The 26,535-nt window shown below is 52.2% G+C and overlaps 1 protein-coding gene across 1 annotated transcript in view; it reads left to right on the forward strand.

Annotated features, from left to right (window-relative positions):
* Nucleotides 1-11: 11 nt before the first annotated feature.
* Nucleotides 12-26,535, forward strand: part of SHC2 (SHC (Src homology 2 domain containing) transforming protein 2) — a 46,030-nt gene continuing 19,506 nt past the window's right edge. The window contains exons 1-11 of the mRNA XM_006897955.1: nucleotides 12-86; nucleotides 7,829-7,899; nucleotides 14,741-14,801; nucleotides 14,938-15,057; nucleotides 16,623-16,676; nucleotides 16,790-16,841; nucleotides 16,934-17,060; nucleotides 17,831-17,984; nucleotides 19,840-19,903; nucleotides 23,450-23,608; nucleotides 26,148-26,446. Coding sequence (XP_006898017.1) covers nucleotides 7,832-7,899; nucleotides 14,741-14,801; nucleotides 14,938-15,057; nucleotides 16,623-16,676; nucleotides 16,790-16,841; nucleotides 16,934-17,060; nucleotides 17,831-17,984; nucleotides 19,840-19,903; nucleotides 23,450-23,608; nucleotides 26,148-26,446 — 1,158 coding nt within the window. The 5' untranslated portion in view covers nucleotides 12-86; nucleotides 7,829-7,831. The remainder of the gene's footprint in view (nucleotides 87-7,828; nucleotides 7,900-14,740; nucleotides 14,802-14,937; nucleotides 15,058-16,622; nucleotides 16,677-16,789; nucleotides 16,842-16,933; nucleotides 17,061-17,830; nucleotides 17,985-19,839; nucleotides 19,904-23,449; nucleotides 23,609-26,147; nucleotides 26,447-26,535) is intronic.

Here is a 26,535-nt window from a genome sequence, read left to right on the forward strand (position 1 = left end):
AAGGGAGCTTCCTCCACAAGCCGGCGCACGGCTGGCTGCACCCCGACTCCCGGGTCCTGGGGCCCGGGGTCTCCTACATCGTGAGGGTGAGTGCGCCGCCGGACAGCGACCCGCAGCCTCCCTGGGCCTCGGGGGCCGGGACTCCCCCTCCCTTCCTTTGGCATCTCTGGGACCCCAAGAGCCAGGCTCCCCGCGGCATCTTCCCTCTCTCCCCACCACCCCAACCCCATCTCCACTGGGGAGGCGCTGGGGTCCAGGTTCCCACGACGTCACGTGGGGAGGGGCGGGGAGAGAGCAGGTGGGAGGGGGACGCGCACGCGCAGAGTTGGGCCGGCGCGCCTTGGACTGAGGCCCGAGGGGACCCTGCCACCTCCCCGCCTGGGGCCACATCGCAGGTGACACACTGGGCAGCGTAGGCGTGGAGACAGTGAGATGTGGGGAAGGGGCCGGCGTGCGCGGCCCTGAGCGACTTGCAATGAGGTGTAGAGGAGGCCTTTGTTGATTTACCGGTGTTCATTGGCCTTGTCATCTCTGTCCAGGCCCCCTTTCCCCGATTCTGGTTCTTGGGTTGGTGAACCAGTTCTTCCGGGTCCTTTGAACCTTTTGACAGCACGCTGCTCCTTAGAATCGCGTGAGTCCATGCGCGGTCATCGAGGCCAAGGACAGATGTGCGCCACAGCGGTCAGCTTTTGGAAGTAGGCCCACAGCACCTGACAGTTCATGCGCCTGCCTTTCAGCACTCCTCGCCGGGACTAGAACTGCCGACCATTCAGTTAGCAGCTTGCGTGGTCATTCCCCTACCCCGTGACACTCTTGTGGACGCCTAACCTTAGCTTTCCCACGCACCTGCCTCTGAGAAGGTGAGGACGGTTGCCAGAGGCCGTTGTGTCGGCTCAGGCTGAACACTTCTCACACTGTCACTGGATGTCCAGGACCCCACAACTTTTCCTGTAAAGAGTCAGGGAGTCAGTGTTTTTGGTGATTTGGCCACGTGTCTGTGTCCTGAGAACTGGAGTCCGTCTAAGGAAAGGCAGGGATAGGCTGACGAATGGACAAGGCCATGTTCCAATAAAACTGTAATAGAAGAAAACGGTGGCAAGGCCAGAGTTTGCTGACCGTGATGAGCTCTGTGCAGTGACCTGCCCTCTGTGCTGAGCTGCAGCCATGCCCAGCCACAAGTGGCCGTCGAGTGTGTGGCCATGGCAGATGTGACTGAGGAGTGGAATTAAATATATATTTCTAAGAGTCTTTGTTTCTGTTGTGATAAATATGTCTCTGACTGTCCCTGAACTGTCTTCTTGTTGTTGGGTATCATCCAGCCAGGGGCCACTCCTGGCCACCCTGGCCTGCTCTGTCAGCCTGCACTGTCCTTGACGATCTCAGCTGCCACTGTTGCAGCCCTGTGCTGGTCCCTCTCCTGGAAGGCCTTCCTGTTCTTTCATGAATGTCATTTTACCAAGCATGACATCCTTGACTGCCCCGTCCCCCCTCTGTGGGAGAGAGACAGAGGTAGAAAGCAAGAGGGCACACTAGAGCTAGAGACAGGGAGAGAAATAGACAGACCCACAGAGACAGAGACAGTGAGAGAGAGACACACACACACAGACAGAGACAGCGAAAGAGAAACAGACACAGGTAGAGACAGTGAGGGAGAAACAGAGACACACACAGACAGATGGACACAGACAGTGAGAGACAGAAAGAGACAGAGAGAAAGACAGAGACAGAGAGAGTGTGGGAACTAGAGAGAGAAATAGTCACACACACACACACACAGTGAGAGCAAAGGAGACAGAGATGGAGAGACTGTGCGTGCGGGAGCCAAAGGTGAGAAAGGAAGGCAGTCACTTGCTTCTGAGGACCATTCTTGCTGCACATCTTTCAACTCAGGTTTGTCCCTTTGTCTAGCAGTCAGTGGTCGCTTAATATTCTTTGCTAAATTCAAAGGCATCAGTATTTCTTGAGTATTATCGTCCATCTTTCACATGTACGTGTTGTAGTTAGGTGCTGTCAAGCACGACACCTAGCGACCCTGTGAAGCATGGATCTGAACCCTGTTCTATACTACACCATCCTCACACTTCCTGACACACTAGAGCCCAATGCGGCAGTCACCTCTCATTGAAGGTCTCCCCCACCTTCACTGACGCTCTACCTTTCCAGCACGATCTTCCCTTTTCTTGCCTCTCCTAGCAACATGCCTGAAGTATGAGAGACAAAGCTTTGCTGCCTTTTTCTCCAAGGAGCACTCCGGCTGCACCCTCTGTAAGACATATCTGTTCTTTTGGCCATCATGGAATATTCAGTGCTCTTCTTCAAGACCACAGCTCAAAGGCATTAATTCTTCTGTCATTCATATCCACTGTCCAGCATTCAGATGCATAGCAAGTGTTGGAAAGACCATGTTCTGAATCAGGAACACCTTAGCCCTCAAACAGACATCACTGCTCCTTAGTACAAGCAGACATGCTTAGGAAGCAATTGAAGATAACATGGCTTGGGGCAGGTGCACCTCAGTCGTTAAGGTGACTTCCTTGCTCTGAGCACTTAGCAGAGGCCTTTGACAGTGACTTGATTTTTGTCTTCGGCTTCTTCGGGTGTTAGCTGGGAAATCTAAGTGAAGTGAAATCCCCAACAAGCTTTCCATATGTGGAATAGACTCCCTTCCAGAGCCAACTTGTTCCATGTCCTCCCAATAGAAGTGATTTACAGCATGATGGGACACGTCCTGTGCCATCCTCATGGTGTCTGGTGCCTTGGTCTGTGCTGCAGGCCCCACGTGAATTCCTTTCTCTCTGACCTTCTGTTTTTATTGACCATGATGGTGCTGAGCCCTCCTGATAACATTCCCCAATTATCTGAGCTGAAGTCTTGCATCCTTGCTTCTAAGGAGCATTCTGGCTGGACTTTTTCCAAGACAGACTTGTTTACAGAAAAATTGTGCAGAAAGTGCTAGCATGGCCCGTCCCTGCTTCTGCCCCACAGCCTTCTCTCGTTACTACCTCTGCCTTTCCTGTAAGACCTCCACTAGTGGCAAGCCAAGCCAGTATCCCCACATTTATTAACCAAACCTTGCAGTTCTCCTCAGGATCCATGCTTGAAGTCCCCCAGTCCTGTGTATCCTGACAAATGCTTAATGTCACTTGTCCCCCGTGAAGCATTAGTGTACTTCCACTCTCCTAAGAATGCCCCAGCGCCCCATCCATCCCAACGTACAGCCTCCAACCACCACTAGTTTTTGCACTGTCTCTATAGTTTTGCATTTACCTGAAGAAATTTTACATTTTATTGCATTTTAATTAAAGTTTATATTTACCTAAGTGTCTGCCAACAGATGAATGGATAATAAAAAAGGGCACATGCATATGATGGAATATACTCAACCAGCACATGAGACAGGGAAGGAGCAGGAGGGGAAGTAGAGAGAGGGAGGGAAGGACAGAGGGAGGGGGAGGGGGAAGGGGGGAGAAAGCTGGAGAGAGGGAGGGGGAGGAGAAAAAGGAAGGGGTAGTGGGGGAGAGAGTAGCATGAACTTGAAGGCCTTGTGCTGGATGAAGGGCATCGGTCTCTAAAGGACAGATCTTTCCTGACCTCACGTCACAAGACAAGAGCATGGGGAGGAGTGGAAAATGTCCTGATGGCGGAGAAGGCTGCATTTTGTCAGTACCCTGCTGACTTGTGGAAAGTCCACCTGGCAGAAGCCGTGTGACAGGCATGTTTAGGAACTAAGCTGAGCTCCTCATGGCCTCTTGGTTTGATGGTTTAGGATTATGGTTTCAATGAAAGTTTTGTTTATTGGCCTAAAAAAGGTTTTTAGTGCTTCATGCAATATGAATTGCAGTTGATTAGCTGGTGCTTTGAGCTGTGTTCTCTAGACCAGGTAAAGTGTCTGTGTATGTGTGTGCAGAGACAGAAGGACAGAGAGAGGAGAGGCAGAAGAAGAAAGACAGAAAGAGGGAGATAGGAGAGAGAAGGAGAGACAGAGGCAGAGGGCAGAGAGAGATTGAGGGACTGAGAGACACAGAGAAAGAGAGGAGTGACAGATAGGGGTGGGGAAAGGGGAGAGAGGAGGAAAAAGGGGGGAGAGAAACACAGATGAGGGGTGGTGAGAGAGTGAGGGGAAGACAAAGACAGGGACAGTGAGTGAGGAGAGGTGCTGAGAGAGCTGCATGGAAGAGACTGGGGAGACAGGAGACAGCCAGTGGAAGGGAGAAGACAGAGGCAGAGACAGATGCTGACTGATGGCGAGGAGTCCGCTTGTGCTTGTGGACAAGTCCCTGGCCTGTAGGTCAGGCCTCATGAGAGGCCTGTGGGCGAGTGCAGTCCAGGTGGTCAGTGGCAGGGTCTCAGGCTGTTGACCTTGGAGACTGCTGCCTTCTTGGGTGCCCCCTTCTCGGGAGGCAAGGCTGCAGATAGCCAGCTGTGGATACTGACGAGTCCAAGGTCAGAAAGTTCTGCAGCCGCTGGTTCAGGAGTGGAGACCACAGGTCAGATAGCCAGATGTCGAGTGGACACCAAGCCATCTAGCTTTTCCCCCTGAGAGTTATGATGTGAAGACCCATGTAGGCCACACCCTGAGGAAACTTGTCCATTACCAGATAAGGCTGACCCTGCATTTACAGATACGCTTGTATTCTGGCCCTATTAGTGTGGTGCAGGTTAGAATGTTTACCGCACAAAACAGTCACATTGTGCTAGGGCTGTGCCCATGTTGCCACACAATATTAACCACGCCACGTAGGATCTTGGAGCGTCAGCAGCATCCCAGGCATACCAGCTGGCCTCTGCTCGCAGGGACCCACAGGAGAGACAGGAAGAGGCAGCTACGCAGGTGAAGCTAATTGCCCCTATTAGTTGCTTCCTTTCATGAGACCAGAAGTGATTGACATGATTCTGTAGAAGAGTCCTGATCAAAAGGGGGAAATGTGGAACAGAATTGAAAATTTTTGGAGCCATGGGGGCTAGATGAATTTCTGAAACCATTGACCTGAGGCAGTCTCTAAAAAGTACCAGAAATAGCCCCTAATCTAAAGTTTTCTTAAAACTATGTTGTTGACTCAGTCGGAGGGCTGCGGACTGGCTGACAGGCCAAGGGCAGCGCGAGTGGTGTGCAGCGGGCATGGCGGGCGAGGGCCTTGGGGCTGTGCTGAGGCCACGATGTGCCCCGAGCCACCTTGTCCTCGTCCTGTCTGGGTTGCGGACCCCCGGGTCCTGGAGGACCTCATGCAGCGGCTGGCGCATCATCCCCGAGCTGGAGCGGGACATGCGCATTATCAACACGGAACAGTGTATGCACTCGCTGACTTGGCAGCAGGCGCTCACGGGGCATGCAGACCCACCAGGGTGCAGATGCTGGCAGCCTGGATGAAGGAGCGGCAGGAGCTGAGGTGCATCCCCAAGGCGCTGTTCAACCCTCAGTTGGGAAGCATCTTCCGCACCTTCCACAACTCCACCTACTTCTCCCGGTGCGTCATGCGCTTCTCTGACCTCTACATGGCCTCGCTCAGCCAACTGCTCAACTACCGTGTGGACTTCACCTTCTACCCACGACGCTGCAGCACGCGGCCCTGCTCTGGACGGACCAGCTCTGCACTGGCTGCATGAAGCACCGTTCCTTGGCGACATGGCTCACGTCCGCTGAGGGCACCTTTATTGTCCCAGACAAGCACCCAGCCCTCTTACCCTGCCCGCTCTGGGCATCTGTCCAGACAAGCAATAAAGGCCGTCTGTCTCCCTAAAAAATAAAACGCACCAAAACCAAACAAACCAAATTATGTTGTTAGGTGTTGACCCACCATTCAGCGGTCCTGTGCCGTCCTCACAGCCTGCAGTGCTGGGAGGTGTTGAGCCACTCACAGCCTGCTGTCCTGAAACCCGCGGTGGCGCCTACTGTGTCAATTCATCGGTTGTAGATCTCCCTCTTTTCCACCAGCTCTACTTTCCCAAGCTTGGTATCATTTTTCAAGGACATGTCCACAAAGTGTATGAGATAAGGTCTCATCATTCTTGTTTCCAAGGAGCACTCTGGCTTCACTGGCTCCAGGATGGATTCTTCTGGCTGTTTGTGGTTGTTTTTGTTGTTGTGTGACAAGAAGTTGGGACAGATTCATAGCTGACCCTCTAGCAGGTTTTCAGAGACAGTAAATGACATGAGAGGAGATTTCCTCTCCTTCTCCCAAGGAGTAGTTGGTGGACTTGAACTGTAGGCATTTCAGATGGCAGCTTCTTGCTTCTTCACGAAATTTGCGATTCAAAGAAATTCTTTGTTCTCTTCTATAGCTTAGCTTAACTAGTAAAAATTATCTAGCCTGAACATGTGGCACAGGGGGGTCTGCTAGGACACAGGAAGTGTGTGCTGATTGGGAGGGACACCTCTGGGGGGTCAGGGAGTGTGTGCTGATGGGGGGACACCTCTGGGGGGCAGAGTGTGTGCTGATAGGAAGGGACACCTCTGGAGGGTAGAGTGTGTGCTGATGGGGGGACACCTCTGAGGGGGCAGGGAGTGTATGCTGATGGGGGGACACCTCTGAGGGGGCAGGGAGTGTGTGCTGATGAGAAGGGACACCTTTGGGGGTTCAGGGAGTGTGTGCTGATGTGAAGGGACACCTCTGAGGGGGCAGGGAGTGTGTGCTGATGGGGGGACACCTCTGGGGGGTCAGGGAGTATGTGCTGATGGGGGGACACTTCAGAAAAGGAGAGTGAGAAACTGTGCACAACTGCGACATGTCTGGATGTCAGTGCACTTGAGTTGTTCATGGCGGAACAAAATGAAAAAGAAAGTTCATTGTTTTATTATGTGCCATCAGGTTGGGTACAACTCATAGCGACTCTACAACAACAGAGTTGAACCCTGCCCTGCTCCATTCTCACCACCTCTGATATGGTCCAGCTCATTGGTCACAGTCATTGTGTCAGGTCCTCTGACGCTCACCTTCCCCAGCATGACGCCTGTTCCAAGCCCTGGCCCCTCCTGAGCACATGCCCAAAGTGTGTGAGACAGAGTGTCACTGTTCCTGACTCTAAAGCGCATCCCCCTGGCTCCACTTCCTCCGACAGAAAGACTTGTTTGTTCTTTTGACGGTCCTTGGGATGTTCAGTACTCTTCTAAGTCAAAATTCAAAGGCATCAATTCTTTCACCATCCTTAGTCATTGTCCAGCTTTCACATGTCACTAGCTGATCAGTGGCTACAGTTTTAATAGCACGGGCTTAGATAAAGGCTTTTAAAATGTCCAAACCTTTCATGGACACCTGGCCAGCACATCAGACGCTGTGTCACCCTGTGTCAGTGCTGGAGTCCAGCCAGGCGCAGCTCCTTCTGTCTGCCTCAGGGTTCATGCTTCACAGGAGGACGCATTCAGCACACTGGAAGCAGATGCCATCGGGTCTTGGGCAGAGTAGGGAGGCTTCTGGGAAGCAGAAAACCTCAGGACTGAGTGAGTGCCACGGAACATGTGCCCTGAAGTTACAGAAGGAGCCCACCTTAGAAATGGCAGGAGTGGCACGTCTGGTGGCCTAGTGGAAGGAAGCTGCTCTGCAATCCCAGAGATGCACGGTTCAAATCCACCAGATGCTTTGCTGGAGAAGGAGGGACAATGTCCTCCTGTACCAGTCAGATCTGATTTGATGGTACACACCAAAAAATAATTAAAAAAAAAAAAAAGGAAATGGCAGGAGTGAGGGCCAGAAGCATGTGCTAAGGTCCTGAGGCAGCAGGGCTGGACGCTGTCAGGGGCAGAGAGGGCCAGGAGCCCAGGGCCAGTGGGGAGGTGAGCAGCAGGCTGTGAACATGATTCTCTCTCTTCTAATGCTGATTCTCTCCTTCCTAGTACATGGGCTGCATCGAGGTCCTCCGCTCCATGCGCTCCCTGGACTTTAACACTCGCACCCAGGTCACAAGGTGAGTTCCACAGCGTCGTCCCGGGAACACTGCTGGTGGAGGTGGGCCCTGAACCTCCAGCTGTACACTCTGAGGCCATCCTTGACTAAGTCAGGGATGCCTCTTCTTGGATTGTGGAGTGTGCCGCCCAGGTCAGGATGGACGCAAGGCTAGCGTGGTGTTTAAGTCCCAGCTCAGCTCTGCCCACCGATGGGGCTACCAGCCTGGCTCTTGAAGGATGGACAGCAAGTTCCATTGTGCACAGTCCCTGCTGTGTACCAGGCTCTGGGGGCTTTTTGGGCTCAGCTTAGGGCAGGAACCCCAGCAGAACAAGGGGCATCCCCCTTGTTCCTGTTTTGTCTCCAGCTGGAGAGAGGTCATTGCCTCCTGGTGTTCTGAGCTGCCTGGACCGGGTCATACAGCTGTGGACAGCCAGGGCTCAGAGGAAGGGACTGGACTGCTCCATGGAGCGACATGATTTTTTTATCTTTGTTGTTGCTGTAAGGGGCCCTCAGGTCTGCTTCACCTCATAGGGACCCTGAGCAACAGCAGGGAAGCCCTGCTAACCCTGGATCCTGGCATCCCCTGCCGAGCTCAGTCCACTGATGTGGTGACTGTCGGTCAATCTTATTGAGGTCTTCCTGTCCTTCACTGACTCCCCATGATTTCAAGCTTGATATTCTTTCTCAGGGACTGGACCCTCCTGACAGCACAGCCACATATGTGGAATGAAATCTCACCATCCTTGCCTCTCACGAGGACTCGGGCTGCACCTGCTCCAAGACACATTTGTTTGGTTTTCTTGCTATCTGTGGAGAATAGAATAAAATTGTTCGCCATCATCACAATTTAAATTCATTAGTTCTTCTTCGGTCTTCCTTATTCATTGTCCAGTTTGCATATCATATGAAATTATTGAAAATATCATGACCCACCTTAGTCTTTCAACTGATGTCCTTGCTCTTTGGCACTTTGAAGGGGTCCCTGACTGCAGAGTTTCTGAGTGCAAAACCTCTTCTGATTTCTTGACTGCAGCTTCCATGTGTGCTGACAGTGGGTCCAAGTAAACTGAAGTCACTGACAACTTCACTATTTTAGTGAAGTCATCGGGATGTTGCCTGTTGTTCCAGTTGTGAATATTTGTTTCTTTTGTTAAGACGTAATCCATACTGATCTTTGATCTTCTCCAGGAAATGTGTCAAGTCCTGTTGACTTTCTGCAAGCAGGGCATGTCATCTGCATATTGAAGACTGTTGATGAGTCTTCCTCCAATCCTGGTGCCACATTTGTCTTCATATAACTTGTCTTCTGGGATTACTTGCTCAGCATAGAGATTGAATATTCATTATGGATTTATTAAAAGCTGCTCCATTGAGATTCACATGCCTTACAAGTCAGTCATTTAAATGTGTTTGTTGTACCAGCTCTACTTCTGTTGGTGGCTCCAGACATTCTTGTTATCCCAGAGAGACCCTATGCCCACTGCCTGTCACTCTGCCCCTCTCCCTCCGCCCTGGACAGCCACTTTCCCCTTCTGGCAGGTAGGATGTCAGTTCTGGGTGTTTCATAGAAATGGCACCAGGCACCATGCAGTGATGGTGCCTGGCTGCCTTGCTCAGCAAGGCACGTGTACCACGTATCGGCGTCAGTGTCTCTACACTATTGCCTCTTTTATGACCGAGAGATAGTCCACTGTTTGGACACAGTCACTGCGTTCTGTGTCCAGGAATCTGCCATGAGCTGTGCAGCTGTGAACGCATGAGCACAGTGTATGTACACGTTTCCCTTAAGATGTACCCAGTCGTGCGATTCATGGGCCATAGGGTAATCCTGTGCATCAGGGCTGTGTTGCTCCGCCCAGACTTACTCAGTCTCCATGCTGAGCAAATGATCTGAGAATCTGAGGAAGAATGCAGCATCAGGATGGAGGAAAGCTCATTAACCCTGGATAGGCAGATGACACACTTTGCTTGCTGAATACAAAGATATGATGCACTTTACTGACGAAGATGAAGGCTGCAGCCCTCCAGATTCATCATGCCTCCCCGTTCAGAAAACCAGACACCTGCACCAGGAGGCAGACAGATTGAAGTTAGGAAGGATTTTCCCTTTTTTTAAGAGACTGAGAGCGTAGTCACTATTTTGTCAGTTATTAAACTGTAATTGTCTATGAAAAAAAATTTTCTTACTAAATCCCATCACCACTGGTTGCATCATGGAGAACTCGATGCAGCTTCCAGGATGGACACAATGGACTTTAAAGCCACAGGGAACAGTCTAGATTCTAGACTCCTGTGTTCATGTGATTCAGATGGTGGCAGCGTACCAAGTGGAACGATGACTGTTCAGCTTTAATGCAAATGTTTTAAACTCAGCCTCACAAAGGCAACTGCTCAGGAAGCGGTGGTGTGTGCCTTTCAAGTGGTATTGCTTGTGTAAATGCAGTGTTTAATACTCCTTTCAGGGACTTAGCGAGCCTCTTGCCCTCATCCCCTTCTGTTGGGTCACTTCTACGCCCCCTAGGCTGCCACTAGGGGGCAGACAGAATTTGGGCAATCTTTCTCACTTTGGTGGAAGCTGAGAAGCAGTAAGAATGGCTCCAGGTCTTCCAGATAAAGGGCTTAAGTATCCACAACCAGCACCCACAGAAGCCGCAGTCAGGAAGCCACACTGTGTATTGCATGGGGCACATATGCCGACAAGGCTCTCTTTAAAGTGCTGACGAGCAAGGTGCCACTGTAAAGACTAAGGTGTGCCTGACCCAAACCATGTTGTTTTCTTTTTTTTCCCTTTTTTTTATTTTATTTTATAATTTTTGTGTGCGTGTACTGTCAAATCAGATCTGACTGGTATAGGAGGAGATTGCCCCTCCTTACCCGGCAGAGCCTCTGGTGGATTCGAACCGTGCACCTCTGGGATTGTAGTTGCAGCTTCTTGCCACTAGGCCACCAGAGCTCCCCTCACCATGTTGTTTTCTGATATCAAGAAAATCATCCATGAAGAAAGCAGAAAGTAGGTATCAAGACAGAGGAGGAAGAAAAGACTGAGATGGATGTCAGAAGAGACTCTATATATTGCACTAGAGCACCCAGAAGCCAAAGCAAAGGAAGAGATCAGAAAGTTAAAGAAAATTTTAAAGGGCAGTGCAGGAGGACAAAGCAAATATTATGACAAAATGTGCAGGGCTCTGGAATCAGAAAATCAAAAGGAGAAAACGTGATTAACATTTCTTAAGCTAAAGGAACTGAAGAACAAATTCAAGCCTCAAATTGCAATTCTTAAAGACGCTATGGGCAGAATAAACCAAGAAGCATCAAAAGAAGATGGAAGGAATACACAGTCACTGTACCAAAAATAATTGGCTGATACGGAACCATTTCAGGAAGTAGCATATGATGAAGAACAAATGGTAAAAAAGGAGGAAGTTCAGCTTCTCTGAAGGTCTTGGCAAAAAATAAGTCCCCAGGAACTGAAGGAATACCAATTGACATATCTCAACAAACAGATGCAGCCCTGGATGTGCTTCCTAGGTTGTACCAAGAAATATGGAGGACAGATACCTGGCAAACTGACTGGAAGAGATCCATGTTTATTCCCATTCCCTAAAAAGGTGCTCTAACAGTGTGTGGACATTATTGAACAATATCGTTAGTATCACATGCAAACAAAATCTTGCTGAAGATAATAAAAAACTCTTAGGACAGCACATAGAGAACTACCAGAAATACGGGCTGGGTTTAGAGGGGGCTGTGACACTAGGTATGTCTTTGCCAATGTCAGATGGATTTTGGCTGAAAACAGAGTATGAGAAGATGTCTATTTGTATTTTATTGACTATGCAAAGGCAATTGACTGTGTGGATCATAACAAATAGTGGCTAACATTGAGAAGAATGGGAATCCCAGAACACTTGACTGTGCTCATGTGAAATCTATACTCAGACCAGGGAGCTGTTATCTGAACAGAGCAAGGGCACACTGCATGGTTGAAAATAAAGAAAAAAGTGTGTCAGGGATGTGTCCTTTTGCAGTACCTTTAAATATCTATACAGAACAGACCATTCGGGAGGCTGGACTTTATGAAGAAGAATATAGTGTCAGGATTGGAGGAAGACTTATTAATAACCTATGTTATGCAGATGGCACAATTTTGCTGAAACTGAGAAGGATTTGAAGAACTTGCTGAAAAAGGTCAAGGACTATGGTGTGCAACATGGATTACATCATGAAGAAAACAAAGATTCTCACCACTGGGCCAGTTTTCAGCATCACGACAGATGGAGAAAAGATTGAGGTTGTTAACAATTTAATCTTGTTTGGATCCACAGTTAACACTATTGGCACCAGCAGGCAGGAAATCAAAAGATGAGGTGCTTTAGGAAAGTCTGCTGTCAGAGACCTCTGTGGAGTGCTAAAGAGCAACAATATCAGTCTGGAGACTAAGGTGTGCCTGATTCACACTATGATCTTTGCAATTACTTGCTCTGCATCAGAGAGCTGGATAGTGATCAAGAATGACAGAAGAATTGATGCCTGTGAGTTGTAGTGTTGGAAAAGACTATGAAACATATTATGGACCACCAAGAGAACAAACAGGTTTGTCCTGGAGAGGGTGAAAACAGTTTGCTCCTTGGAGGCGAGGATTTTGAAGCTCCGTCTCATATACTGTGGGCTCGTGGACAGGAGGGACCAGTCTTTGGAGAAGGACATCATGCTTGGCAGGGTAGAGGGTTAGCACAGGAGAGGAAGACCCTGGATGAGATAGATTGACACAGGGACTGTGTCCATGGTCAGGTGAATGGGGTCAGGTGTGTCAGAGATGGTGAGATTGGCTCAGAATAGGGCAAAGTCCAGAGCCATTTGTAAAGTCGCTGTAAGTCATAGTAAACTTGATGGCATATAACAAAAAGGTGTGCATGTAAACACTGAACAATGAATAAGAAGATGCCTCAATGAGAATTGATGCCTGTGGACTGTGATGTTGGTGAAGACTTCTGAATGTCCCATGGGTGCCGAAGAACAAACCAGTCTGTTTTGGGAGGAGGGAACCAGGGCGAGGCAGCAGCATCTCACATATGCTGGGATGTTGTCAGGAGGGTTAGGCTCTGGAACAGGGCATGACACTTAGTAAAGTGGAGGCCAGTGAAGAAGAGGAGGAGCCTAAGTGGCCCTGATGCCATGGCGACGGGGACGATGGGCTGGAGCCTGGCAGTAGTGGTGTCAGGAGGGCACAGGGCATGGCAGGGTTTGCTATATTGTCCACCGGGTGTCTCAGAGCATCAGCTCTGTACATGTCCTAATAACCACACGGGTGGTCCCTGGTGGTGCAGGCTCATGAGACCACCTGCTTCCTGAGAAGTTTGGGGTTTGAGTTCACCCAGAGGAATGGCCTGGTGACCTCTTCCCCACACATTTGCATTAGAGATCACAGGAACCCCACTCTGGCTGGACATGCTGGTGACCACAAGCAGGGATTAAGTCAACTGGGACTGGCTTAGTGAGCTCTGGTGGCCTAGTGGCAAGAAGCTGTACTGCAATCTCAGAAGTACACGGTTCGAATCCACCAGATGCTCTGCTGGAGAAGGAGGAACAATCTCCTCCTGTATCAGTCAGATCTGATTTGATGGTACACACAAAAATAATGAAATAAAATAAAAATAAAAAAACCAAACAAACTGGGACTGGCTTTATATTGGATTAGGACCCCTTTGCTTCAGTGTGACAGCCTTTTAGCTTAATAAGTTAGAACTGTAAAGATTTTGTAAACAAGTCACATTTTACAGGGATTGAGGGCCTGGGTATGGGGAGAGAGAAGAACGTGGCATTAGGACTGCAGGAAGACTTGTTCACAACCTGTGTCATGCAGATGACACAACTTTGTAGAAAGTGAAGAAGTAGCACTTACTGAAGAAAATTAAATACGGTAACCTTCAATATAGGTCACATCTTAACACTAAGAAAACAAAGCCCTCACCACTGGACCAATAGCACTGCGATAGGTGGAGAATTAGAGAGACGTCAGCGTCTCCATTCACTCAGATCTACAATTAACCAAGGGAGCAGCATGAAAGTGGGAGACGTGTTTCAGATCTGCAGTCAAGGACCTCTTTAAAGGACTGAAGGCAAGCATGTCACTTTCATGTGGACAGTGAATAAGGAAGATGGGAGACGAATCAATGCCTTTTAGATTGAGTGTTCGCGAGTACTGAATGTCCCACTGACTGCCAAAAGAAGGGACCAGCGATTTTGGAGGAAGTGGAAACAGGGTGCTCCCTAGAGGCAAAGATGGTAAAATTTATTACACAGACTTTGGGCATATTGTCAGGAGGGGCGTGCCCTTGGAAAAAGACATGCTGCTTCGGAAGGTGAAGGTCAGAGAGAGAGAGGACCCTGACGAGGTGGGTTGACAGAGTGACTGCAACAGTGAGTCTGAGGTGTATTAGAGATGACAAGGACGGCACCAGTTCAGATCTGTTCCTAGGGTCGCTGAGTCGTAGTCCCCAGACAGTTCCTAAAACAAGGATCAAGGCTTCAGCCTCAGGGGACTCGTAGCTTCTCCTAGTACACCAGTGCCCCTTCTTCACCCCATCTCCCTCTGTCCTTCATCCTTCTCTGCTCTGTCACCCCCTCCCTGCCATTCCCTCCCTTCCCATTTCCGACCCCCCTCATCCTAAGTTTCCCTCTGCACAGAGCCGCCACCTCTAAGCCTGTGCCTCATACTCTAGGACCCTTGCCCTTACTGAATCCTGCCAGTGCGTTCTGACCCTGCCCGTGCTTTCTGACCCTTGCCCATGCTCTCTGACCCCTGCTCACTTTCTCTTACCTCTGCTTCCTCTCTGACCTTTGCTCCCTCTTTGGCACAGGGAAGCCATCAACAGGCTGCACGAAGCTGTGCCGGGTGTTCGGGGCTCCTGGAAAAAGAAGGTGGGTGAGGTCTGGGGCCCTGGTGTGGTTGGTGGACGGAAAGGAAGCAAGGAAGGACACCAGGGAACCAGCAGGGAATCCCACGGTGACCCCTCGCCAGAGCTCAGGCCGATGGGTGCTGTCTTCTGACTCCCAGGCCCCCAACAAGGCATTGGCCTCCATTCTGGGCAAAAGCAACCTGCGCTTTGCTGGCATGAGCATTGCGGTCAACATCTCCATTGATGGCCTCAATCTTTCAGTACCAGCCACGAGACAGGTAAGGCTGCTCCCAGGCCCCGCCCTTCAAAAAACCAACTCTTCTTCAAGGACACGCCCACAAAAGGGCAGCCTTTTCCCAACTAGGCCCTATCCTCAGGCCCTGCCCCTTCCATAGGCTCCTCCCCAACCACGCCCCACCCTTCACCAGACCCCGCCCCTTCAACAGGCTCCTCCCCAACCACGCCCCACCCTGCACAGGCTACGCCCATTCCACAGGCTCCTCCCCAACCATTCGCCCCCATAAAAAGGTCCCCCTCACAAATAATAGGCTCCTCCCAAGCTACACCCACCCATGTATCAGGCCCTGCCCCCTTCCCCTCCGTAACCATGCCCTACTCCTTCAGACCCTGCCCCTTTCACAGGCTCCTCCCCAGCCACGCCCCACCCTGCATCAGGTCCTGCTCTTCATAATAAGTCCCTCCCAAGCCACACCCACCCACTTATCAGGCCACGCCCCTTTCACTCCAACCACCCTCTACTCCTTCATACTCTCACCAACCTCACCCTACCCTCACTCAGGCCCTGCCTCATCATGTTCTGCCTTTCTGGCCTCACCCCTAACTCAGGTCTTGCCCATTCTTCAGTCCCCTCCCCCAAACAGGTCAGGCCACACACAGACCCCACCCTCAAAGCACTGCTCACCATCAGGACCCTTCTAACCAAATCCCACCCTGCCTGTCATCAGGCCTCGCCCCTCTATCCGGCCCTGCCTCAACCAGTCCCCATCCTTCGTCTTCAGGTCCTGCCCCTCATTCTGGTCCCCACTCTTCTTCAGACCACTCCTCCAATCAGGCCCCCTCCACCCTAACCCTGCCCCAGTTCTGCTCATCCAGGCCACGCCCCTCCTTCAGCCCCCCAACCCTACCTCTGACTGGCGCCTCCCACCTCCTTCAGGTCTCCACCCTGCCCACAAAAAGGGCAGCTTTTCCCCAACCACGCCCTACCCTCCATCAGACTCCGCCCCTTCCAGAGGCCTCTCACTGGCCCTGCCTCCTACAGGCCTCGCCCCTCCTTCCACCTGTCTGCCAGGCAGGAACCTGTGGTTGGTGGACGGCTCACAGGGGGGCAGCTGAGTCCTTATTGCTGGCTGGCCGCCTCTGAGGGACAGAGATGTAGACGTTCATTGGAAACACGGGCAGAGGCTCCTGGTGCATCTCTTGGCCTGCCTTGACCACTCCTTGGGGTGAGGGGAGGAAACCCCTGGACTTGAGGAGGAGGGGCCGGGCCGTGCAAACAACAATGCAAATGAGAATGTGTGCGGTGTTAAGTGTGCGCTCTGTGCTGTCTGTGATGCTGACTGCCCACGTGTGCATGCCTGTGACTGCGTGTCTCTGGTTGTTGATGTGTCCCCTTGAGAGGTGTCTGCTTCAGGGCTGTATCTCTTCTCTGTGTTGTGACTTTCCGTGGGGCTGGCGCCCTACTAGGCCTTGTCCCTGAGCCATCCTGGGGAATCCCGGCCCAAGGCAGTCCCCATTCCTGCCTGCCCTGGCCCTTGGCCCACTGTGCATGTGCCCACAGAACGGTGCCCCAGGCCCGTGACTAAGCGTCTCTTTCTCTGCGCAGACCATCGCCAACCACCATATGCAGTCCATCTCCTTCGCGTCTGGCGGTGACACGGTAAGTCTGTGATGCCCCTTCCCCCAGACGCTGGCCCCACACTTCGTGGTGGAGTCAGGGTAGGGGTCTGGATGGGGCGATAGAAACAGGTCCTACTGGCGGCTCTCCTCCAGGACATGACGGATTATGTGGCCTATGTCGCCAAAGACCCCATCAATCAGAGAGGTGAGCTGCCTGCTGTGGGGGTTGGTGGGGGCTGGGGGCCACATTCGACCTGAGCCTAGCTCCAGCCCTGACGCCATGACCACTGCCCTCAGCCTGTCATATCCTGGAGTGCTGCAGCGGCCTCGCGCAGAGTGTCATCAGCACAGTGGGCCAGGCCTTCGAACTACGCTTCAAGCAGTACCTACACAGTCCTCCGAAGGTGGTCGTGCCGCCTGAGAGGTGAGTGCTTGCCTAGCCCGGCAGCAGGCAGGGCTTACTTGCATGCACAGAGTCTACACTCACCTAGGTCCCCTCCACCCCCCATGCATCGCTCCAGCAGCACCCTCACCTTCCCTGCTGTATGAACCACTTTACTGAGTTCTCCCTCTCCCCGCACAGCGCTCCAGCAGCACCCCCACTCTCTGCTGTATGAACTGCGTTACAGGGTCTTCCCTCTCCCCGCACAGCGCTCCAGCAGCACCCTCACCTCACCTGCTGTATTAACCACGTTATGGGGTCCTCCCTCTCCCCACATGTCTCTCCAGCTGCACCCCCACCTTCCCTACTGTATGAACCATCTTGCAGGGTCCCCCACACCCTGCCCTGTGCATTGCTTCAGCTGCACCCCGTTTTCCCCCTCAGATTCTTGTAGATGAGAGTATGGTCCTGGGCCAGTGACATCTTATAAGTAGAAGCTGATTGCTGGGTTTATAGACAGCATAGGTGCCTTTTAAGTTTCCTCAAATAGTCAGATGCTTCATCATTTAAGAATAGACGAACTGCAGCTTGCTGGCTTCCAGAAGGCTGTGGTCCTGTGGATGTGAGAGGTGACCTCTAACCCTTTGACAAGTGTTTCCCGTTGAGCTCTGGACCAAGCGCAGGATTCAAACCTCTTGGGCCTGGCTTGTGTCACTCAAGGAGCTCCAAGCGCAGGAGCCTTGATGTGCTTCCAGCCCCTGTGGACAAATCTCCTTCCTGGGACCCCAGACTTGCTCTCTGTACCCCTACAGGCTGACTGGGCTGGAGGACTCAGCTTGGGGTGATGAGGAGGCCTTAGAACACAATTACTACAATAGCATCCCAGGGAAGGAGCCTCCCCCCGGCGGGCTGGTGGACTCTCGGTTGGCTCTGTCACAACCCTGCGCCTTGAGTGCCCTTGGCCAGGTCAGTTCCCACTCTCACGGGGGTGGAGGAATGGGGCATCTCTGCGGTTGACCTCCTCTTATTTCCCTCAGTTCCAGAGGAAGATCATGCTTCCCACGTCTATCCGTCCATCTGTCCGCATGTTCGCACATCCACCTGTCCATTCATATATCCACCTGTCTAACTCACTCACTTTTTCACCAACCCATCCATATCCCGAAATATCCATCTGTCCGTCCGTTCACCCACCCACCCATCTATCTGCCTACCCACTCATTCACCAGCCCATCCGTATATCCATCTTTCCACCCATTCATCACCAACCCTTATATCCACTCATGTATATATCCATACATTCACCTATCCACCCATTCATCCTTTCATCTTTCCACTATCCACCATCCATCCATCACCCTTCCCTTAATCCACATCTATACATCAATGTATCTGTCTGTTCAGCCATCCATCCATCCATCCATCCACTTATTCATCTACATGTCCATCTATCTGTTACCCATCCATCCATCCATCCACTTATTCATCTACATGTCCATCTATCTGTTACCCATCCATCCATCCATCCACTTATTCATCTACATGTCCATCTATCTGTTACCCATCCATCCATCCATCCACTTATTCATCTACATGTCCATCTGTTACCCATCCATCCATCCATCCATTCATTCATCCATCTGTACAGCAGCTACCCAGCCACCCATCTGCCCAGCTATCTGTCTACTCACCCAAACACCTGTCCTTTCATCCCTTTCCATCCATTGACTCTCCTGTCTCCTCCTTCAGCCATTGATCGACTAACCGTTCATCGCTTCACCCACCAACCTTCCATCTATCCCCCCGATGACCCATCTGTCCACCAGCCTCCACCCAGCACTCAACTATACATATGTGCACTGTCCATTCATTCATCTACTTTACACACTCACCCTCCTACCTGTCCATCTATGCACCGTCTACCTGCTCATATGCGCACTACTCGCTCACCCGTGTTTCCAGCCACCACGTGTCCAACCACCCACCTATCTACTCATCTATTACCCATTTGTACACCTACCCACTGTCCTGTATATATACATCCATTCACGACATGTACACACATACACCAGCCATTCATCCAACTACCTACTAACCTGTATATTCGCCATCTGTCTGTCCATCCATCCATCCATCCATCCATCCATCCCTTCATTCACCACCTACACATACGGACTTATACCCTCTATTCACTTACCACCTGTATATATCGTATATTCGCCTACTCACCCTCCTGCTTGTCTCTCCACCTCTACACTTGCACAACTACCTGGCCACCCACCCATCTCTCCGTCCATCCATCTGCTGATTGTTACTGGTTCTCTGTTTTATCCCATCCCAGATGAGACACTTTTGATAGCCTGAGCCTTTCAGACATGAGTCTCATACCTAGATAATGAATCTATAACTAGATTCATGGTTGGCTTACAAATGTTATGAGACTGCAGGTAGTGGGACCACACACTTGACTTTGTTGAGTTGTCAGGAAGGCTTCCTGGGGAAGAAATCCTCTTAGAGGAATAGAAGTTGCTCTGAAGGAGGGTGGGCGGGGCCTCCAGGCAGAGGGAACAGCAGGTGAAAATGGACAGGAGGGTATGGACTGCCTTCTGGGGTGGAGAGAAGATCGATGAGGGTGCCAAGGCAGACAGTGGTCACTCGGAGCTCCAGGGAGTCAGTGAGCTCCAGAGAACCAGGGAAAGGCCGAGAGTCAGCCTTCCCATCTGTGTTTCTGTTTCCAAACATGTAGGAGAAGCATGGGAGGCTGGGGAGCTGGGCTGGGGGCAAAGAGTCCATCCCAAGGGGCCTCATTCCTCTTTTTCAGGGAGTGCCACCTGCTCAACGGGATGCCCATGGGCTGCTGTGGGACCTGGGACCCTCTGGTACAGGTGAGATGGCCTCAGGGCCAGGCAGGTGCTGCCTCTCCCCACTGTGTCCTTCACTGTCCCCGGCAGGGTCACCACATCTGCATTTTTAGAGATGGTCAGGCATGCCTGTGGTTCCAAACCTGGGGTACAAACAGGTCCTCCGTGAAGAACCACTGACTCACTTCACACCTCTGGAGACCGGTTACTAGCTTGTGCTGAGCATTGTGTAGATCACTTTTCCAGGACTTTCCATGCATGTTCAAGCTGAGTTGAAGCAGGACTTCTCTCCCCAGGCCCACACAGCCAGGGCGGAATTATGCTTATATCCCTGTCCTCTCCCCGAGCTGTGCTACTGGGGCCCGTCCTACTCAGGGCCTGTCCTGTTCCATGAAGGGCATGGGGCTGTGCCGGGACTGGCGGTGGTTTGTGTGCCCCACTTGTGCGTACATGGGTGACTTCCACGCGTTGATGGTGAAAACTGTGGAGACCCCTGACCACCCACCACACTTTCTGGTTGTATTTTAACAACAACAGAAAAACCAAAAAGGAACCTGTCACCTGTGAGTTAACATCACAGCTCTGTACCAGCCATAGCACCGCATGCTTGTTTTAGCTGCAGAGGAAAGGGGTTTCCCAGGCTACTCTCACTGCACGTTGTGCCGCTCTTAGGAGCTGCCGCGAGAACCTGAGCGCCCCCCGCCCCCCGGCCCCCGCCAACCCATGCACAGTGTTATAACAGTAACGTGAGCCGCGTGCCCTCCAGCTGACTGGATTCACACCTACCCCACCATCGACACAGCTGCCTGCGGGCTTCCTTGGCTGCATGTGGTCCTGATGGCAGCAGATCGGAGCCCTTTCTCTCATGGAACTGCCGGGGGTTTGAACTTTCTTTTTTTTTTTTTTTTTGTTTGTTGGGGTTTGAACTTTCAACCTTTCGTCCAGCAGTTGAATGCTTAACTATTGTACCACCTGGTTGTTGTAGACCTTCAAGTCAGAACTGACTCCTAGCTGTCCATCCAGTGGGTTTTCAGAGGCAGTAACTGGCCCTGGAGCAGACTGCCTGTCTTTGTTCTGCAGAACAGCTGGTAACTTCACACAGAGTGCCTTTGGGCAGCTCCTTAAACCACGAGGCCACCAGATGCCGGAGAAGGTTCAAACCCCTTTTGGCCCCCATACTCCTGGAGGGCTCCCTCAGGCCCTGGGGACTCAGGCACACATTAGAGCCCCACCAGCACTGCCTCCTCTGGACGCCCTCCTGATCACGTCCAGCTTGCGTGGTTTGCCTGGGCAGCCATGGTCCTGGGTGTAAGCAGATCCCTGAAGCCCAGTGTCGTCTGTGTGTAGACTGGGTTGCTTGAGCGTGGAGTGCTGTGGAACGTTACAGCACCAGAAGGGACCCCAGGGCCTTGTCCTGCTGCAGGGTTGGTGGCAGGCAGAGCTGATCCTGTATCAAAGAAAGGTGTGCAGGCAGAGAATGCTGATGGTTTCCAGGGCCGGGAGGGTCAGCAGCTGCAGAGACTTGATTCACTGTCCCTAGGGTGGGACCAACTCAGAACTGACGTCCAGGTCTTCTGAGGCTGTAAATCACCCGTCTTTCTCCCATGGAGCCACTGTTGGATTCGAGCCGCTGAAGAGGCCCCACTGTTGGGTCAGCAGCATAACTCCCCGTGGCATGTGTATCCCGATCATGTGCACCCGGATCGCAGCCTGGATTACGAGGGCAAAGGGAAAGCAGTGCACGTACGGGCTGAACAGCCCTGTGTCATTCCAGAGGGGAAGACTCGGAGCCACATGAAAGGCCCAGACGTGGAGGGCGATGCAGTACCCGCACAGTCCTGCCCATCAGTGATGAGAGCTGGAAAAGCGCACAGCAGAATGTAGACGAAGAAGGGCTGGGTGGCAGGGAATCGAGGTCCCGGCCATGCTCGCGCCGCCTGGCACCTGGCACTCTGTGGTTCCTTTTCTGTGCTGTGTTTGTTACATATGTGCTGAAAACCAAAGGCTGGAGTTTCAAATCCACTCACCGTTTTGAGGGTGAGCTATGGGAAGTCTCCTGGGTGAAGGTTTCTCCTGAGTGAAGCTTTCTAGTTTGGAGACTCACTGGCCTGGTTTGTGGCGTGCTCACTCGCTTGCCCCCCACCCACAGCCATTTGACATATCCTCACTCTCCTGGTACTGTCGACCTCCTGTGCCCACTAGCTGGCTCTCTCATGGCAGCTCACCCTCAAGTGTGAGACCATGTGTGTGGGCCCCCACGATCTAGCTTGCCCACCAGTGCTGCCTGCCCCCTACATCTCCCTGGATACTGTCAGTGTCAGACCCGTGGGAGCTCGTGGACATTTGGCTCAGTGAGCACAGGGAGTCTGGAGCACTGGAACCTGGCCTGGCCTGCTTCTGGACTGCAGGCACTCTCGGATACCAGGGTTTGTGGGGTTTCGGCTTCCTGTGCCTTCGTATTTGCTTCTCATTTCTCTGCCAAGAGCTTCTGCCATCACATCAGTGGCCCCTCCAGCACACAGGAGCCTCCTCACTAGTCCTGACCCCATCAGCAGCTCCTCTCCTCTCCACTCCACCCAGCCCTGACCATCCCAGGTGGGCAAATCCACCTTCTGGGGCACACTGGAAAGCGGGGGCAGAGCAGAGAGCCCTCTGCACTCTTGAGACGGCTCAGGCGGGCCTGGCCAAGGTTTTTCTTCCTGCCCTGCTCTCACTCTGCCTGTCTTACAGACAGAGAGACTGAGGCACAGGGAGGCTGGCCAGCTTGCCCATGCCATGAGGGTGGACCTGGGATTTGCACCGGTAAAGTCACAAGCCCTGGTGTTGTAGTGGATTATGTTCAGCCGAGAGGTTCGAATCCTCCAGCCACTCTGAGCACAGGATAAAGTAGTCCTTCCAAGGAGGGTGATCGCACGTGGGAAGGGTGCACTGTGCTGGCTTCTGTGAGGGAAGCTGGGAAATGGACAGTTGAGGGGAGTAGATAGGGCAAAACCCGCTTGCACCTTTGGAGTGAAGACTCAGCCCTGGATGCACTTTTCTTACTTGGCATCACTTTCTCTGGGAGGAGGATGAGGCTCTGGCTAGGCTGAGGGGACAGAGCCCGCTCTCCTGAGACCAGTGGCCAGGATGTGCAGAGGTCCCCTGAGCCTCTACCTAGATGGGAATCTGACCTTTGAACCATAGGAATGAAGCTCAGGACACACAACTAAGATGTGAAAAGAAACAGTCAAACCCCAAAGCAGCTCAAACAGAAGGAGAAGGGATCGGCCAGTGGCAGAAGAGAGCTGTGTCCTGACTGCAGAGCTGACCTCAACCTGGATTCCGGGCTGCTTGTGAAAACTAGGGCAGTTGGCTCCAGGATCCGGGGCCTCAACGCCTCATCCCCTTCACCTCCTCATGACCCTGGTGGCCATTTAGGGAAATTTTGTCCCTTTGGGCTGACCTGGGGAGGCCAGTGGCTAGTCCCTGGCAGGGAGGTAAATGTGGGGAGTATCCACAGGGGTACCCACTCCATCTTGGCCCCACACCTAAGGCCCCTCCAACTGACCACACACTGCCTTCTGCCCACAGCCCGGCCTGGGGATGGCTATGTGCAGGCAGATGCCCGGGGCCCCCGTGACTATGAAGACCACCTGTACGTCAACACACAGGGTCTGGACGCCCCAGAGATGGAGGAGGTGGCACCCCTACAGCCCGAGGACAGCCCCCAGAGAGACTTATTCGACATGCGTATGTGGAGGAGGGGTGGTGCATGGAGGGCAGTACAGGGGGGAGGTCAGATGGGGGAAGGTCAGATGGGGGAGGTCAGATGGAGGGGGAAGTCAGATGGAGGAGGAGGCCAGAAGGTAAGAGAGGTCAGATGGAGGAGGTCAGGTGGAGGAGGGAGGTCAGAAGGAAGGGGAGGTCAGATAGAGGAGGTCAGATGGGGGAGGGAGGTCAGATGGGGGAGGGAGGTCAGATGAAGAAAGAAATCAGAAGGAAGGGGAAGTCAGAAGGGAGGTCAGATGAAGAAGGAGGTCAGATGGAGGACGAGGTCAGAAGGGAGGGAAGGTCAGATGGAGGTCAAATGGAGGAGCAACATCAGATGGAGGTTAGTTGGATGAGGAGGTCAGATAGGGAGGAAGGCTAGCACTGGAGTTCAGCAGAGGGAAGGGAAGTTAGTGGGAGTGGGAGGCCAGCCTTAGTAGGAAGAGTGGCTCATGTGACAGAGGAGGCGCTTCCATGAGGTCTGGTGGGGAATCACAGCCACGTGGGCCCTTTGGGATGCCGCCTGTCAGGGGAGAGGCCCAGTCTCATGTGAGCTGGACTCTGCTGATAGAGTGGTGAGTCTGGCAGGGGAGACCTGTTCTGAAGGGGGAGCCTGTGTCTCACAGGACTCCCAATCTGAGGGAGATGACTGTGCTCCCAGAGAGAACCCTGGTCCAATGGGGAAGGCCTAGTCTGATGGTCGGCCCATTACTGCTTTCCCTGTTGGAGGCGCCAGCCTGAGGGAGGCCTCTCTCCTTCCCCCTTTGAAGTGTCTACAACGCTTTCTTCACTTCCTGCAAAGCCTCTCCTCTCCTGCTGTGCCTGTGAGGCTCACGGTGACCCAGATGGTCACCCTCCTCCTTCAAGACATTCCTACCTGTCCACCACCAGACACAATTCTTCCTTCTGCCACATAAGCTAATATTAACAGGACATTTATCCAGGTTAATAATGTCGACACAATATTAATGCCCATGGAGATAGCAGTCAAGAATTCAAATTATGTATATGCCGTGGTGACTAAACTTGAGGAGAATAAAAATCCCAGAACTTGATTGTGCTTATGTGAAACCTAAACTCAGACCAGGAAGCAGTCCTCAGAACAGAGCAAGGAAACACTGCATGGTTCAAAATCAGGAAAGGAGTGTGTTAGGGATGTGTCCTGTCTCCATACCTTTTCAATCTGAATGCAGAACAGATCATTAGGGAGGCTGGGTTTTATGAGGAGGAGTGTGGCATCAAGATTGGAGGAAGAGTCATCCACAACTTACATTATGCAGATGACACAACCTTGCTTGCTAAAACTGAAGAGGACCTGAAACACTTGCTGCAGAAGGTCTTCAGTATGGATTTCAATATGGATTTGAAGCTCAACATCAAGAAGACAAAGATTTTCACCACTGGGCCAACTGGCAGCACCGTGACAGACGAGACATTGAAATTGTTAATAATTCAACTTACTCAACTCCACAATCAACAGTCTTGGCACCAGCAGTCAGGAAATCAAAAGATGAATTGCTGTCAAAAGATGAACATCTGCTGTCAAGGACCTCTCTAGAGTACGGAGAAGCAATGATGTAAGTCTAGAGACTAAGGTGTGCCTGATCCAGGCCACAGTCTTTGCAATTACTTGCTCTGCATCAGAGAGCTGGACAATGACTAAGGATGACAGAAGAAGAATCGAAGAATCGATGCCTTTGAGCTGTGGTGCTGGAGAAGAATCTTGATCATACCATGGACCACCAAGAAAACAAACATCTGCCTTGGAGAGGATGAAACCACGTTTCTCCTTGGGGGCTAGGATTTTGAAGCTCATCTCATATACTTTGGACATGCGGCCAAGAGTGACCAGTTCTTGGAGAAGAACATCATACTTGGAAGGGTAGAGGGACAGAGCAGGAGAGGAAGATTCCAGATAAGATGGATTGATACAGTTACTGGGGAATGGGGGTAGGTGTGTTGGAGTCAGTGAGACTGACTGAAGACAGGGCAGGGTTTAGAGCTGTTGTACATAGTGTCGCTATGAGTTGCAGGTGACTTGATGGCTCACAACAACAACAACAGCCCTGTGACAATCTGCTGTCAACAACCTCTTTAAAGTGCCTGAGAGCAAGGATATCAGCGTAAAGTCTAACGTACAACTCACCTAAGTCACGGTATTTTGGTAATTCCGTATGTATGCAAAAGCTGGACAATGAATACGGAAGCCCAAAAAAAGGAAAAAATGAAATGGATGCCTTTGAGTTGTGGTGTTGACTAACCCATGGACTGCCAAAAGAACAAATAGATCTGCGGTGGAGGAAACACAACCCAGGTGCTCCGAAGAGGCGAGGATGGTGAAACTTCATGTCGTTTTGGGGTCAGGAGGGACCAGTCCTGAATCCTGAGCGCGATGTAGGGAAAAGTCAAGGGTTGCGGCACCAGCCCCCGCTCCAGGCCTTCCTGCCCCTCGCCCCCGCCCCTGCCCCCTCCACCAGCCTTGTCCTCACTCAGCGTCCTGCCCTCTGCCCTGGCCCTGCAGGACCCTTCGAGGATGCCCTGAAGCTCCACGGGTGTCCTGTTGCTGCGGCTGCCCCGCCTGTGGAGGACCAGTGGCCCAGTCCCCCCACCCGCCGAGCGCCCATCGCCCCCACAGAGGAGCGGCTGCGCCAGGAGCCTTGGTACCACGGCCGCATGAGCCGCCGGGCGGCCGAGAGGCTGCTTCGAGCGGATGGCGACTTCCTCGTCCGCGACAGTGTCACCAATCCAGGGCAGTACGTGCTGACCGGCATGCACCTGGGGCAGCCCAAGCATCTGCTGCTAGTGGACCCTGAGGGCGTGGTAAGGTGGGGCGGGGCTGTGTCCTAGGGGAGGGGGCTGGTGCAGGAGAGTGGACTGAGGGGTCATCAGGGGCGGGGCCTGGACAGGCA

This window comes from Elephantulus edwardii, unplaced genomic scaffold (assembly GCF_000299155.1).
Source record: "Elephantulus edwardii isolate Elephantulus edwardi_28Jun2011 unplaced genomic scaffold, EleEdw1.0 scaffold00217, whole genome shotgun sequence".
Classification (NCBI taxonomy): Eukaryota; Metazoa; Chordata; class Mammalia; order Macroscelidea; family Macroscelididae; genus Elephantulus; species Elephantulus edwardii.